Raw genomic sequence first — 17,067 nt, 5'->3', positions numbered from 1 at the left:
ACACTTCACATCTGCCCACTAGAATATTTGAGATAAGACAGTTGGGAATTTTTCTGTGCTTATTTGAATAATTTATGATGTGATTTTAATACTTCTTCCTGGCTGAATATATCATTTCTCTGACAGAGCTTAGGACATCAGATGCATGTTCTATGGGGGACTGACTTAATGAATGTGAAACACAATTTTAGTTTCTGGTGTTACAGCAAAACCAGCAGTACTGCTGGTAGAGTATAACTGGTGCAGTATATCCTTGATTGTATGTGGTTATTATGTTATATTTTTGTTTTCTATTTTAGTGCTGGACCCAAAGGAGACAACATTTATGAATGGAGGTCAACTATACTGGGGCCTCCAGGGTCTGTATATGAAGGTGGAGTTTTCTTCCTTGACATAACCTTTTCACCGGACTACCCTTTTAAACCACCCAAGGTTAGTAGAAGGATATTCAAAGTCTGATAGGAGTCTTCTCCTTCTGATATTTTTTAATGTCTATGTTGGTATATAATTTTAGGATGAAACATGAAACTTGCAAAGCAGTAATGAATTTTTAAACTTGAATCTTTTGATAGAAAGAATTTAACTGGCTAAAATTTGCTTGCATGCTGCCAGTATAACTGAATGGATATGGATTTATTTATTATAGGTTGCATAATTTCCAGTAGCTATTTTTTTAATTTGGATTTGTTTCTAATATGAAAGCGCTTAAATATAAGTTACACCCTTTATAAGTAGCTGAAGATACTTAATCTTTCCTGTTGATCCATATAATTCACCAGACATGTATGGCTGTCTGGACAAAAATACGCACCTATTTCACTACCCCATATAAATTGCTCCTGCAGGTGCAAGATACACTATTGTTATGAAGTTATAAGTAATTGCTTTACAACCATTTTCTGGAAGAATGTGGAGATATGGCACTAAAGTCAAGCAAATGGAGTGACAGAGATTTACAGAATTCCTTAAAGATTCTTTTTATAATGCTGTTTATAATGATACCAACTAGAAACAGAGAACTGTGTCAATTACATGAAGGTGACAGATCATTACCATGATCAACTTGAAATATCAAACATTAAAAATCTAGTCATTAAAAAGACTGGAAAAACAGAAATGGGGTGGAATGTGGCAATACAGAGCATCATCTATAACCAATAGTAATAATTGCTGAGGAGGATATCAAAATGGGGATTTATTGGATAATCACAGGATTGTTACAAACCACCTGCCTAATGCATTTATAAAAAAGGCAAACATCCTCCTAAAATGCATCTTCTGGCCTGCAGAGAGAAGGAATTACCAATGTCAGATACAAGATACTTGGAACACCTTATCTGGAAAACTGAGTGCAAATCTTAAGATACATGTTCATTAATAGGAACAGAAACCAGGAAGAATTTATCCCGCAGAACTCTTAATAGAATCAAATAAATTGATGGGGCTGTCTTCCATGCAAAATGTAAAAAGAGCTGAATTCTTCACCTTGCCCCTCTGGAGAGTGTGTCTGCAAGAGCCCCAGGAAAGGAGTTATGACATCAAAAATATTTACCTTCTTTCTGGCACATTTATGAAAGGATGAGTGTGCCATGTTGGTCAGTGCAATAGGATATTGCATTAAAAGAGAGAGAAGTCGATGTGAATGCAAAGCACTTGGCATTCTGTAAATTGGCAGCCAGTAACCTAAAGATGGGTCAGTAGAGCAGTATTAGAGATTGTCTAACTTTGCTTCCCACTTGTAGTGTTCCAGTTCAGAGAAGCCTTGAGGTCACTGAGAAGCCTTAGAGGGGTTGTACACCTTAGTGACTGCACAGTTGAAGATTTAGGCAACTGGTGTTACACAGTGAAGAAAGAATTTGAAACTTTATAACTCCTCCTCAGTTAATTAAAGCTGTGGGCACACTGAGCTGGGGTCAGCCCTGTTCTGTTCTTCCCTCTGTCCTGCTCTTCCTGCCTCCCCCCAGCCCAGCCCACTGGCTGTACCAGGTCTGTTTTAACAGGCCTTATTTATTTACTTCTTTCCTGGGCTTAGTCTGTTTGCAGTAGCTGCCATGCAACGGTTGCATTCAGTCCCCCCCAAAAAATTAAAATTATATTATTTAGGGGATAGGATGGCTGTATGGTCTATAAAATAGAACTGAAGTTCTCTCAGACAACTAAAACTTAAGAACTAGGTCTGAAAGAGAGGTTACAAGGATGTCTTTTGTCATTCTCTCTGTTGAATCTGTTGAGTCTTGAGGCAGTGTATGCAGTAGACAGCCTTTTAAAGCAGAAGTTGAAAGTCCAGTTTGCTATTTCACCACAAGGTGAAGTCTTTTCCAATCTGCACTCAGTTGTGCTTGGCAACTGTTATTTTGAGACATGAGTAATGCAGCTGTGCATTGCTTATTAATGAAATGTCAAGCGAAGAGGTGGTTCTTGTCCTGCTTTGTAATAGATTTTATTGTCTGCCTTTATCTTGATGCCAGTTGTCATTGCAAGAAATGTGTGCATATAAATAATTTGAAAATGTACTGCTTGATAAAGGATAAGAGAATTGATGATGCCATATTGTATTACTAAAAGGCCAGTATTTATGATGAGGGAAATGGTCATCTGTAGGAAGGTAATGAGTGCCTGTGCACAGGGGACTAATGTCAGATATAACTGTGTCATAAGCATGTGTTGTACGCATGGATTCCTATTCTATTCACTTCAGCCACAGTTCTAAATGACCCCTCTTTTCAGTCCAGCTGTATGACCTCTCAAACTGTTGCTATTTCATTATACCTGTTTTCCAAACCCTATGAAACTCATTCGTAGGTAAAATAGTTAGGGAAATCCATTGAATAAAGCAGCATGGGAAGACCACTGCTTATCATAAGGTAGCTGCTGCCAGTCAGCATTGCCGGGAAAGGGTAGTTCAATATGTTCTCCTCAAGCTGATTTCTAGCAAAAGAAAGGTACTGAGTACGTGGAACATAACACATGGCCTCACATTATGGTGCTATCTGTGTCACTGGGTGTTGGCATCTCTTCTACTTTACCGCAGGATTTGGGATATTTTGTGCTATTCTCAGAATCATGGGTTCTACGGTTATGGGCAGAGATCACCTTAGATTTTTTTTGTGATTATATTCTAGTTTTTCTAACTCCTTATGGCTCTATCATTTTAAAAAAACCTAGGGATAAAGTACAAGACTGTGAAATGTACTGAGAAAGACATAAAATGTATCCTGAGTGTTGGCAAGATTACCTCCCTGTAAGAACATAGCAGAAGAGGTCTAATTCACATTTTTCACTATGATTGAATTTATAAATTCCTCCTGAGATTTCTGTGGGCCATTTTCATCCCTGATTCACTATGAAGTAAGGAAACATTTAAATGAGTACTGTCAAAATTGATCTTCCAAAAATGTGACCACAAAAAACCTGGGAAGAAACGGAAACTGTATTTCCCAGATACAATTACTTGACCCAGCCTGAGGTTCCACAGGCAAATTCCCATGTCACATAACATAGTTACTGTTAAGGGGCCTAATCCACAGGGGGCCTAATCCACAGTGTGTTAAAATCTGCAGAAAGATCCCTTTTCCTTATCTATTCGCAGATGTTGTGCACTCATGCATGTGGATCTTGAGGAGGGTAAAATAATTTTTTAAATAAGAAAAATACACTCAAAATGGATTTTGGATGCGCATGTTTTGTTTTTACTACTGTCATGAAAATATATTTGTGGTGTAACCACTGTTTGATTTGTAGTACACAAAGTCCTTTGTATTTTCTGAGGGATCCAGATTGCTTCTATAAAGACTGTTGATGCCTATTCTGATCACTGGGCACCCTGTTGCATGTTGGAAAACATTAATTAAAATAAACAACAGAGACTACATTTGCACAAGAAGTTAAGAAGTTCTACCTATATTTTGGTTTTTCTTTTTAACAAAGGTACAAAGTAATTTTCATGTGCTCTTCTAGATAGTCAGTCTGCTTTTCTACTTTGCCTTTATCACATAAAAGAAAGTGAATCACTCTTTCATTCGGGTTTTGTTTAACAAAGAAAAAGTACCCATCCAAACTTTCACTTTTAGGTATTTTATCTGTTTTCACACCTTTGTAGCCTCCAACAATCTTAAGATTTTTAAGTTTTATCTCTATTTTCCACATTATTTCTACTGTGTGGTCCAGTTCACATTTCAAGTTTTGTATAGCAACACATCACTGTCATCAGGTTTCCCTTCCAGTCTGCACCAACAAGTCTTTTCCCTATGGATCCATAGTTTTCTTTTTGTCTGTCCTAACCTGTCAGTGTCTTTCCAAAGTTAAACTATAAGCATAGCATCAAATTCAGTTACTCTTCACCATCACAGAATATACCATGTGGTAAGTCAGAGTATAATTTGCTCTCACACTATTAATTTCTTCCCCTTTGAAGTCAGTCTGTTTCAGTATTTCAGCTTTGTCGCATGCCTTGAAACGGGACTCCGAATTTTTTGAGCCAGAGGTCATTGACCTTTTCAGCTCTGCTTTCCTTATAAATCAATGGCATTTGGCTTCACTCACAATTGCAGCACACTCATGCAGAGGAGGGAGTTGTTCTTCCCCTAAAACATTTATCTCTGTGGGACTAATTCAGCATGAGTAGGAGTGATGGAGGGCCAGCCCAGCCTAACTCTGATTTAGCTCTACAACCAGAAAACAAGATTTTTAGAAGAGCTCATCTGAGAACTGACAAATTAGCTTTGGCTTTCTGGGAGGCTCTAATCAATTAAAAATATTTCCTTGCCTCCACTGTGAGGAAGCTGCTGTAGCACTGCAGAAATGAGCTGAGCACCTCGTTGGCTGAGTCAGCAAGACAGCGGGCAGGCTGCATGATCGCCATTCTCCTCTCAGGCGCATCCTCAGTGTCACATTGGTTTTAGGAGATGCCAGATGAGAGGAAAGTATGGAAGACACAAAGTGAGGCATAGTTGTGATCATGAGCTCATTTTCTGCTAAAGGCCAGATGCTGCTGAGGCTTCAGTCTTGGTCACAAGATGAGGTTTCACTTCAGCCCAAAAGTACAGCACCTCCCCTGTAGTGTAGGGGGCTGAAAAATAGACAAAGCTGTCCCCTATCCAGAGCAGAAATTAATACAAATGCTTAGATGACCTGCCATGGAAGTAATCTTGCATTTTTTTCAGTGTTTTAATGACCCCCTCAACCTTTTTTAGAAATACCTTTGAGATTTCTTTTTCCTGCTATCTTCTTTTCATCCTTAATGGGTTCAGACAGTTCACCCCTTGGCTTTAACAGAGGAAAGCTTCTTTGGGGTATTGAATGGGATCTAGCTATGCATAGATGTCTCTTGTGGGAGTGAGGGTGTGTGTATCTGTGGGTGTACATGTATGATTATATATGTATATGTTCACATGTATTTGAGTAGGGGAGTTATCACATCTTTTAGTCAGCCTGGTCTGACAGAAAGAATTTCAGCTCAGTTTCTGTCCTCAGTCCACATAAGAAAACAGTGGATTCCCCAAGTATGCAAGGTTTTGATTTGAGATCCTTTAAAATTTAGCCATCACTACAAATTTAACACCTCAACTTTGTGTACACTACACAGCTGAAGGAAAGGCAATAATTTCATTATCCTGCATACTGTCCCTCTGGAGCAGGAAGCCTTGACAAATCAGGAGGCCATACCAGTCTTTTGTACAGGTGTTTGTAGAAAAATGAATGCTCTTCAAGAGAACTTGTCCCCCAGGAATTGTCAGTGCAGTTGTGTCTGCATTTTCATCAAGAATAATCTTTATTAATAGCTTCAACTCTCATATTTGACTACTTTCAGTCTATTACAGTGTCAATTCAATTTAGCTGTGGCTGATACAATATGGGTATATCTATCATTATCCTAGTACTCTGCTAGCTTTATTTTTGAATTTGAGTGATTTATAAAATCTCTTAATCCCAACTCTACAATTAATCTTGCTAGGGACTTTAATCTCAGCTGACTGAAAAATGGTTCGTAGGACTTGAAAGCTGCAATATGCTAAATCACCTCTAAATCAAAATTAAAATAACAGAAAACTCTATTTCCACCATGTAAATCTCCCATGCCTATCAACTGTCTGAAAAATCATTCTCAGCACTTGAAAGCCTTAAATGGTTTAAATCAGCTACTGGACTGCAAGGGAGGGCCTTTCCTTTTTAAATATAGTGCACAGCGTCTATAGAATCTGATGTTAATGGCAATATTAAACATCTCTTCAGGTTTTTTTTATATTTAATTGTGATATAGCACTAATCTCAATGCACTAAATATCCATGTGTGGAATTCTCCTGTGGTAGGCACTTTCAACCTATTTTGTAAGTTCAGCCTCATGTCTGAGGGGCAATTCTTTTTGTTCCTGGCTTCTACTCTACATATTCATACTTGTTTTCTATGTGATTGGCTGTTAAGGACACTTTTATCTGCAGTGTAATAGAAAAACAGTGCTTACAAGAGTAGATGCAAAAAAATAAGCATTCCTTGGCATTTCTAACCTAAATTGTTAAAATGAACGTTAGAAGGCAGACATGCGCTTTAAATTGCATATATCACAATTACCACACGATTTACCCTTGAAGCTCTAAAACTCCTGAAGTACAGCCCATTTGATCAACCCCGTTTTACCATCTCTGCAACCCTGATGCAGGCAGGGCGTCAGTCTACCTCCTCTTGCTCCCCTTCCCAGATATTGCCATCCTAAGGGTAGCCTTCAAATGCAATGGTCTCCTGTCAGCCCTACCCCTTACATTCATTTGCCTCATCATACTTCTCTCGTAGCCTCTGTCACATCCTATTAGCTCTCAGTGCTGTGCTGTGCTGCTCACAGCTTTTTTTAGCTGCCTGAAAAAATCCTCCTGCCCTCCCCATCCTCCTCCTGATGGTGTGGCGCTGCCTCACCCGCCACATTCCCACAGCACTGCCTCCCACAGCCCCTTTGCTGTGCCTCCGTGCTCCCTTGTTCTTCTCACCCAGCCTTTCTATTTGCATCTTCTTGCTGAGAACAGCCCGGGAATCCTTCATCCATGACAATAAATGGAGTTGGCAGGTTTTCCCAGTACATGAAGTCTTTGGGTGTTTGCAGGCAGAAATCAGATGCAGGGGAATCTTTGAGAGAGAGAAATGGACAACCTACCACCAGCAGACCATTGTCAGAGCCAGCAGGATCAGCTCAAATCCTGCTCTTCTCGGAGCAGCTCTTCCCAGGCATGTGAGCTGCTGAGTGCAGTTCCCATGCTTGCACCACCTGCAGTGAAACAGATTTTTCCATAGGTCACATCCCTGGGATGCCCCACCCCTGGAAGTGTTGAAGGCCAGGTTGGATGGGGCTTTGAAAAATCTGGTCTAGTGGAAGGTGTCCCTGCCCATGGCAGGAGGGTTGGAACTGGATGATCTTTAAGGTCCCTTCCAACCCAAACCATGCTGTGAGTCTGTGATGTCTTCAGGCGACACTGAACCAGCATGCAGTGGTACAGGGCTCTGGATAGGTCAAACCCTGGTGGCTGCTTAAGAAACTGTAATGTCTCTCAAAATGTCAGAATGAGAGTTTTAAAGGAGAGGACACAGATATGAGCAGAAATGTGTTAGACTGAGGAGAGACTCAATAACTACATTTTATTGTGAATAAATGCAAAATATGTATTTGATAAGGCAACGCCATGTAAATCTCTGAGATTTCCTTTAAATTCATTAATCTGATAATTCTTCTAGTAATTGGCAAATTGAATTGCCCATGATTCTTCTAATGAATAGCCTCCTTATTCACTCTGTTTATAATACACTAATTTATATCAGTAGCTTCTATTGATTTATTTAGTCTTGATGTAAACAGCTCTATCCAACTAAACTCCTCCTGTACTCCTTCACCAAGACTTAGGTGGTTTATAATTTCTTCCAATTTCCTATGAATACCAAGTACATGAAGCTCTTTAAGAGGGTCTGTAGAGGTATCTTATGGGGAATATCTTCTGCCTCACAGCCATGGTTTTCGTACTGCTTGTCAAATATATTTTCAAAAGACAACTTGTCTTGTCTGTTGGGTACTTCAGAAGCTACATAATTCTTCTGTATCAAGCATGTTTTACTACTGCATAAAATTCATGTGATCTAAAAGGACATAATATGTCAATGTTGTTTCCTATCCTCTTTTACACACACAGATAAATATACACAGATGTGAGAGGAAGAATTTTATACACATCATTACTATAAAATGAGAGCAGATGCACTGATCAGGACAAAAAACCACTAGTTTTGGAGTCAGTCTGCATAGGACTTCTCATGTAGGGAGTACCTGAATACCCAAAGGCTGTTGGAATTGGGTGAGGAAGAAAAGGCCCATGTTTCTTAGAATAAAGTCTAGGAATAAAGTCTCGTGCCTGGAGCACAATGCAGAAGCACTCTGGTGAACTGAAAGAAGTGTACACATAGGACAGTACAGCCTGCATGCTTTAAACTTCAAAAGGGAGGATTTATTTGTAAAAATTAAATGGCCAGTAAATCTTAAAAAAACTCACTCTCTATAAAAGAACTTTTTTGCTGACTTTCCATATGGAACTACTAATTGTAAGAAGGACTATGCTGATTACATGAAAATCATTTTATAAAAACAACTTTGTCAGAGAAAGCTTTTGATGCTTGACATATTACCATCTTGTTTCTATTCTGAACATCCCTAATCCAAACAGTAATCCATTTCCCTTGTCCTCTCCTTCTCTTCCTTTGTTTTCAGAAAACTCTGTACCATTTAGGATTATTTTTTTTTTACCCTTTTCGATACATCAAAGATTATCAAGGTCCCTTTTTACTTTTCCTGCTGTTAAATCTGTGTGCAAAATGAGTGCATTTATGTAATATAGATGCTTAGTGCTGCTGTGCTTATTCAATATTTTTTCCTCTGCAACAGTGTTCAATGAGACAGTAGTTACTCAGCTTCATAATTACCATGAATATAATGCATAGTTACTCACATTGCATATTGTTTCATTTTCAGTAATATTAAAGGTTAACTCATGTGGATGCTGTTATATCCATTTAAATTGCTGGCACTTTTGGCTGCTGCTGTCTCACATGGTGCATTTTGCCAAAGAAGCACAGCACAGTTTGCATATCAGACTTTTCTCTAGGTCAAGCAAAAGTAATCACAGTTTATTATTTCCTGCTAATGCAGATACCATATATTTTCCTTCAATAAAATAAATTATATCTGGTTTTTACCAACTAAAATTAAATGTAAGCTAGTGTTTTGAGAACTGGATGAAGCTCATTTCTTCGTACAAACTTAAAATGTATTCTTTAATAGAGAGCATCATACGGTCGGTCATTTATTAGGCACTTTTTGTGATAAACCATTAAGTATCTCAACAATTGTTCATGTGCATGCTACAAGTCCGTACTAACAAACTGGAAATGGTCCACCCTGTCTTAGAAAGGCAGCCTCAGCTCATAGATAAATGAAGTGCACTCTGTAAGAAATTAAAGGGTGCTAATTAATATAAAGGTTATTGCATGAACATTGTATCATTCAGAGCTGTATATATTTTTCATTTAGATTGGTTTTGAGTATTTTTCTCATATGACTAAAGAGTGTAGGCCCAATCTCGTTGTTTTCTCTGTCTGAGCAGACAAATGTATTTCTCATAAAGTCTGACAAACTGAGATGGGAACAACTTACTCTCTCCTGAGCTCTATGAACATCATCATAAATGGCATCATATTTTTTTAATATATATATAACCTTTTCTGTATGCAGTACAACTTCTTCCACTTCAGGTAGTGCCACTGCAGTTTTATTAAAGCAGAACTCCTGGGGAATATTTGAGGAAGACAGAAATTTCATTTCAGGCAGGCATGCAGGATTCCATCCTTGTAAGAAATGAAAGGTCTTAAAAGGAACTTTCCAAAATCGCAGGAATGAGAGCCCTGGGATCTCAGCTCTGCTTCCAGTGTTAGCTGAGCAAAAGGAGGTTGTTTTTGTTTATTCTCCTGTTGGCTCTGGGAATCTTTCCTCTCTGTTTACACAGTCACCAGGCTCCAGTGACTGAGAAACAGGAGGTGAGGGTTTGAACCCAAACAGGCAAACCCTGAGGGCACACTGTAACCCCTTGCGTGTAATTTGTAAAACTGGGGAATCATTCTTCCTCCTGATATGTTTTTGAAGAAGGTTGAAACTGAATTCAGAGGAGTGTGAAAGTGTTTGAGACGTTTGTGGGACCAGCCCTACCAGAGCCGTGGTGCCTTTACATGCCTCTCCGTGAGTCCCACAGCAAAGGTTAAGCAATTCATGGATACCCGTAACCATAGTGACTGTTTGGTTTAGACTTTGATGCAAAAGAGAGATAGTAAGTTATTTTAAGACTACATCATGCTGTAAAACTGATGTTTAAAATCAATCTGAGATACAGAAATTATTTATCTTGCCTTCAACCAGTTGCCTCCAATCACTCAACTGAAATCCATCTTCGTTTCCTCTTTCCAGGTTTTATATTTATATTTTAAAACAGTCTTTTTTCAGTCCTAAAACTTACTCAGTGAACAGCCAGCCAGAGCTTTACATGTTTGGCATTCAGCAGTAGATAAACAGATTAGTTTATTATTGTTTATTGTTTACTTCCAAAACTGATTGACTATGAATTCCTTATCATTACCTTTTGGAAGCTTGTTTGTAGTACTCACAGTTTTCAGAAGGTAGTCCCATTTTTCCCTATTTCCCACAGTTCGCATTTTCCTGACCTGTACTTCTATTCAACATAAATTAGGTACATTCTTTAAATTCCAGAATGAAAGAAAATAAATCCATAGAGAACACTTATTGTTAAGAAAACTCATAAATTCCTTCTCTACTATTCAATTGTCTGAAGATAACTTTGCCTGTACACCCACACACTCCCTTGAGCCCCTGCATGGGATTGTTTAGGTGTTTCCATTAGGGGATAAATGGAATTAGAGTGCACCATTTAGAGGAAATGTTTAAGTGACATCAAAGGTAAAAATATGACCATAATAAAGAAAATGCAGTTCCCCTAGAATGGTATTATCACATGGTTTCTCTCTACACATGTAATAGGAGGACCCTGCATAACCTTATAATGTAGGTATGATAAGCACAGCATCTACAAAGTTACATGTCAGCATTTCCCACATTATCAGCAATTTGAGGCAATACGTGGATGAGGAATGCAGTGTGTCATCCCGTTTGTACTCTGCTGCCTTGGGGTAAGAACTCTGTTACCTGCCTCCTTCAGGCCACAGTTTCCAGCATATTAAGGCTGGCATTAATACAGATGCTTTTGCAATTCTAAACACCGTGATTCTTTTCATTAATTAACTGAATTGATTTTTCAATATTAAAGTTAATTAATAAAATATAATATATTGTCATTATAAAATAATTAGTATGTTGATTGTTTAAATATTTAAAATGCCTCTGCCTTAGGCAGGCATTTTAAAGTGCACTGGCATGTTTGGCGAGTCGGTGACATTGTCAGTGGTAAGCAGCAAGCCTTATCTTGCCTTTCTCAATGTCACAGGTTTAATATGTGCTGATAGTGAAAAAATGCTACATTTCAGGTCTAAGCATTTTCTAAAAACAGCCTTCCAACTGCACACAGGTGTAGTCCCCACGTACATTTATCCACCAGGTAGCCTGAGATGCCAGTAGAGTGTTGAACAGTTCATGAAAGACATGAACTACCTCCATTCATCTCTGGCTCTGAATCCTGCCAAATTCCCAGGGTCCTTGCTTCAGTGCTTCAGAAGCATCTGAGGCAGTGGAACATGTGGCAGTGGCTGTCCTCTCTGCTGGCAGCAAAACAGTTACACGTTGAAATACACACTCAGATTCATGACCTTCTCTGAAGCAGGTTACAAGCTCAGACTGACCTGTCAGGGGATGGATGTGTGAGCACTCCCAGCTTACATTAGCACTGTCCAAGTGGAGTGAAGAGCAATAGCTTCCTCCCTGAGTCAGGGTGCGCTTTGCCTGCTGTTGTCTCCTGCCTGCCCAGCCCCTCTGTTGGCAGGACTGTTGCTGATGAGGTAGATGTCTGACGTTCTGCATCTTGATTTTAGATGTTATGAACAGCTCATTGAAACTAGCTGGTTGGACTTGTCATTTGGGTAGAACTGATGGACAAATTAGTCCTTGATTAACTCCCTGAGGTGTTTTTTTCACATTGTCCCTTCTTATCCAGTAGCCCCAGTATCCATTCTGAGCTATGAAGTGAACTTTCATAGCTGAGCTTCTTTTAAAATAAAAAGCCTGTGTCTTCAACTTGAAGAAGAAGTTGGGCTAAAATAATCTCCTTGGTTTGTTACCTATAGGATCACACGGAAGACGATATAAAATGGATACAGAAATCATCAAAATAAACTACCAAAAAACACCAAAAAGTTTTGTAAACAGTCCTACTGATAAAAATGTAACTTAAAATTTGGAAATAAAAGCCTTTTATCTGAGCAGCCTTTCTCAAAAATATTTCACTTTAATTTTTTCAGGAGTCACTGCTGTGATGCCTCCGCATTTTTTTTACAGCTTAATCTATTGTGTCAAATGATGAACAGATGAAGACAGTAGAATAATCTATCTTGTTCTGACTCCCTTCAAAGTGTGAAAGAGCTGTGGACCTGAGTTATGAACGTTGTCCAGATCAGGGGCTGGAACAGCTTTTTTTGGCCCTATACAAAATAATGAGATTGATGAGACCAAGGCAAGAGGAAGCTCAGAAAATGTGTCCCATTCTCAGCCTGCACAAACCAGTTTCACTGCTGGCCACAGATGCAGGAGGCAGAGTTTATTTCCTTTATTTTGTCTTGCCCAGTCTTTAACCAGCAGGAGCAGAGTACTACTGTCATTTCAGCCTGGAAAGTAGAATGTTTGTTCCTATGATTTCTCATTGCTTAATGATTGTGTAATTATTGGCTTGAACGCTGCTGTACTTAGACACACTGTCCTTTCCAGGTAACGTTCCGGACAAGGATCTACCACTGTAACATTAACAGCCAAGGCGTCATCTGCCTGGACATTTTAAAAGACAACTGGAGTCCAGCATTAACCATTTCTAAAGTTCTCCTCTCCATCTGCTCCCTCCTCACAGACTGTAACCCCGGTAAGACGAATTAACTTTTGTATCTTCGTTCATTCATAGTTCACATTTGGTCAGCTCACTAAGATGTGCTCTGGTTTACTGGTACCTACTGAAAAAAATACAAAAACGTAAATTTTAAATGCCATTCATATAAATAGTATAAAAAGAAAGCAGAATTTCAGGAGCTCAAGTGCAGTTTTAGTACTGGAGAATAATTTTTTTTTAATTCAGAAAGTTTGATCAGTAGAAAATACCTTAGTATGCGCTAATTTGGATATTACAACCAGGATATTACTACCAAGAAATATTAGTGAGTTAATAAATATTGAAAAGGAAAGCTTTCATTTAAATATGCTGATAATGTGGTCTCTGAAAAGAATATTAATAGCACTGGCAATGATAGATGCCTAACGCAGACTCTACAAATAATGAAAATTGGTTTAAATGAGGTTTATTCAATATCTTAGGCAGTCAGCATGAGTATTCAAAGCAAGCTGTCATTCTTATTAACTAGCATAGCACTTAACCTCTCCCCTCAGCTCTTTTAGATTTGTTTTATGCCATTGACCACTAGATATGTAATTTCCACTTTCTCTTACCCTATTTACCAATGCATAATTCTGACTGTAGCCTTGGAAAATCATAGTATGTAGAAATTACTAACGAATTGTTGAATAAAAATTATGTGATCTGTTTTTATGTCATGAGGGTTGTTGCTGGTTTGTTTTTTATTTTACACTTCAATATTATTTTTAATTTGCCTAAAGGGCTAAAAATTGCTTTGAAAAGGGCAGAATGTGAGATTCTGGCATAATCAGGAGCTGAATCGAAAGCTGTAATAAAATATTGAAATATTTCAAAACTCAGAGTAAGGTGAGAGTGGGCAAAAATGTGATTGACTGCTTTTGTTTTCATGTGGGTTTGTTGCTGTATAGAACACTGAAACCTGTGGTATTCCTTTCAGCTAAGAGCTGGAGTGATAGAGTGTTACCATTTTAGGCACATTTATTTCAGGTGGATTGAATGCTCTCTGCTAGCATCTATGAAAGATTGATTTCTGTTAGTGTTTGGCCAAAAATATGAAGAAATGTTTGTACGTAGTCAGGCAGATAGATGACAGAAGTGTAAAAAAAACAAATTAATGTTTGCTTGTGTGTCTTAGAGACCAAGTAAAGAGCTAGAGACTCTGCAAAGCTGTGTAGAGATTGAGAAATGGGTAGTAAATACGTGCTCTCTTGTGGTCACCTCTCTTCGGAGGGATACAGTCATCTTGAAAGCCAGACGCTTTCCAGCACTGATTTGAAATTTAGAAATTCACTTCTTCCGCCCTCTCAATCTTAAATCTTCACAGATGCTGTCAGACAACAGTTTTAGCATATCAAGTGTGTAAGAGGAATACTGAGAACAGTTCTCCATACTGTATTATCATGTACAACAAGTTAACATAATAAAAATGGAAAGTTTTTCCATTTCGCCTCTTGCAGTTAGCCGCCATAAGTATTGTATTGGCCCTCGTAAATAAAACAATTTTATGCTGTTTCATTTGCAAATCTTCTCTTTAATTATGAAGTAGTTTTGGATTTTGTCACTGCTTCATGGTAACATTTTCCTTTTTTTGATGAATTAATGCAATTTCTTAATTTGTATCCTGCTCTCACAAGGCACTGATGGCAGGTATTTTTGAACTGCTGAGTCGTTTTCACCTTCCTTGGAAATTGCCTGTTTTGTGCTAGATACTCTTTTTATTTAAAAGTGAACTTTGAATGTTAGTGACGTACAACAGGTTTGCAGAAATACACAAATCCTTACTTTTCATCATATTGGCTTATATGTTGCAGTTGTGCTGCCTGTCCCATTATTTTTTGAGACATTTTATCATTAAAAAATTATTGGTTACTTGCCATCAAATGGATGGATGGATGGATGGATAGATAGATAGAAAGATATGTCACTGTTACATATATCATTGAAATATATTGCATATATGTACACATAAGTAGCTGCAGAAACATGCATATATGTATTTTCCTCTCTGTCAGCTGGGAGTAATTTTCTAATCCCTCAGTCCTCTCTTCATCTAACTAGTCTGCCCCTTTCTAAAGGCAGGAACACAACAGGGGTCTCGATTTGATAAGCAACTTTGAACTCTTTTTTTCACCATTCATCAGCCAGAAGCAGATCAGGTCAAACGGAAACGCAACATTGAGTCTCCCACAAACATAAACACATAGGATGGGCCAGTCTTCCACCCTGGCCTCTGAAGGGAAGAATCAAGTATCAGTTACCCCCTACTCTTACATTTATGCAAATCTTCATTAGAACAACAAATAGGAGTAAGAATGGCAGCTAATTAACCCTCAGTCATACACAGTGATTAAACGGCGCTGAAGCACAGCTGCAGCTTCATTGGCAAGCGCTGCTATTCTTCTCCAGCAGGCTGAGCAAATGAAAAGAGGTATTTGCTCCTGCCGCTCCTGTCATTCACACAGTAATCTACAAAAGCCTCTTTCCTCCCTGGTTATACATCACCGCCTTTTGTTCCCTATCACTCCAGGCAGGAGCAAGTTTGTCCTTTTTAAACAACTAATGCAATCCTTTACTCATAAGCTCTCTCAGACCCTTCAGTCCTGGTTATTATTGATTGTCTCTGTTTTGCTTGGCAGTATCAGCCAGTAAACTGTGTTAATGAAATGCCTGAATTTTGTAACAGCTGGCTGACTTTTTCATGGGGGGAAGGGATTTCATAGGGTTTGTGTATGACTGAACATATGTGCATTATCTGGAGGTGCAAGAGAGCCAAATGTGTCATGTCAGGGATGGGCCACACTAGCATCCAGTCCAGGCATTAGTATTTTTCTTTTAAGTGGCACTCAAGGCCACAGCACATGTCCCTTTCTCCAAAGCAGGGCTCCAGTCCTGTAAATACTTCGGCATGTGCATGAGCAACCCCACAAAACCTGACAGATACATTCACCTGTGTGAAACAGAGCATGTGAGAGAGTGAGTGAGGGAGTGAGTGAGTTTATAGGCTCTATGCTTGAGTGCTGAAAATGCCTGCTTCCAGCAGTGTTAGCTGCTAGAGCTGGCCTATGTGGGCAGTTAGTTATTTCAGAGTAACTCCATGTGTGGACACTTCCCGCTTTGAAAATGTATTAAGTTATGAAAACCTGTCTTGCTTAGAGTAGAAGTCAACTATATTTTAAATGTTCAAGCAGAGCCTGGGGAGTGTAAATTCCCACACTGTCTTAATCGAAAGAGCTTTCAAGTGCAGATGGCCCCTGAGATTTTGTATTTTCCTGAGTTTGAAGTGCTAACCAAATTATTTTTTATACTTACAGAGCTGATGATGCTGATCTGGGTTAGAATGTTTATTTTTCTTACTTGGTCATTGCCATCCTGGCCCTGCCAAAGGTTCTTGAGCCCCAGGAAAAGTGTCATTTGCAAATACTTCAGAGAAAATAAATTATAATGCTGCAACATTTTTATTTGCATGGCTTCCTTCTTCACATTCAAAATCTGAACTTGGCTGGCCTGATTATCCCAAGGTCTGAACAGTCTTTACATCGAACCATGTCTGCTTAACAACACACAGCTAAGCCTTGATTAGAGCATGAGAACAAAGCCTACCTCTCCCTCACACCAGCCTCTTCCCTTCTGGTGTCATCCTCTGGCTCTGGCTCCTTACCATTTTTCCCACATGCAAGTTCTACAGTCAGTGGGGATTTTATCCCTCAGTTGACATTCTGAACCCAAATGCTTTGCTGCTGCTCCTGGCCCTCTTCCCTGCATGGCAGCCATACCCTTCTGTGAGTTCCTGTGATGGGGATGTGCCAGGGGGTGCACTTAGAGGATGAGAGTGGCAGACTGAGATGTGGGCAGCCACAATACTGCTTTCCCACAAGCATTAGGCTGAACACTTGGATGGCAGCTGTAGTCAGAGTAACTGCTGAAGGGCTCTACAGTGCCTCACTTGCT

The 17,067-nt window shown here is 39.0% G+C and overlaps 1 protein-coding gene across 1 annotated transcript in view; it reads left to right on the top strand.

Moving 5' to 3' along the window:
• Positions 1–17,067, top strand: part of LOC121671596 (ubiquitin-conjugating enzyme E2 E2) — a 204,567-nt gene that overhangs the window by 168,621 nt on the left and 18,879 nt on the right. Inside the window, exons 4-5 of the mRNA XM_042043565.1 lie at positions 300–432; positions 12,966–13,113. Of these exons, the coding sequence (XP_041899499.1) occupies positions 300–432; positions 12,966–13,113 (281 nt within the window). The remainder of the gene's footprint in view (positions 1–299; positions 433–12,965; positions 13,114–17,067) is intronic.

Source organism: Corvus kubaryi, unplaced genomic scaffold (assembly GCF_017639235.1).
Source record: "Corvus kubaryi isolate FWS band 111438036 unplaced genomic scaffold, C.kubaryi_AGA036_p1.0 37398, whole genome shotgun sequence".
NCBI lineage: Eukaryota > Metazoa > Chordata > Aves > Passeriformes > Corvidae > Corvus > Corvus kubaryi.
Note: the sequence above shows the minus strand (reverse complement) of the source record. Positions and strands in the feature narration are given on the sequence as shown.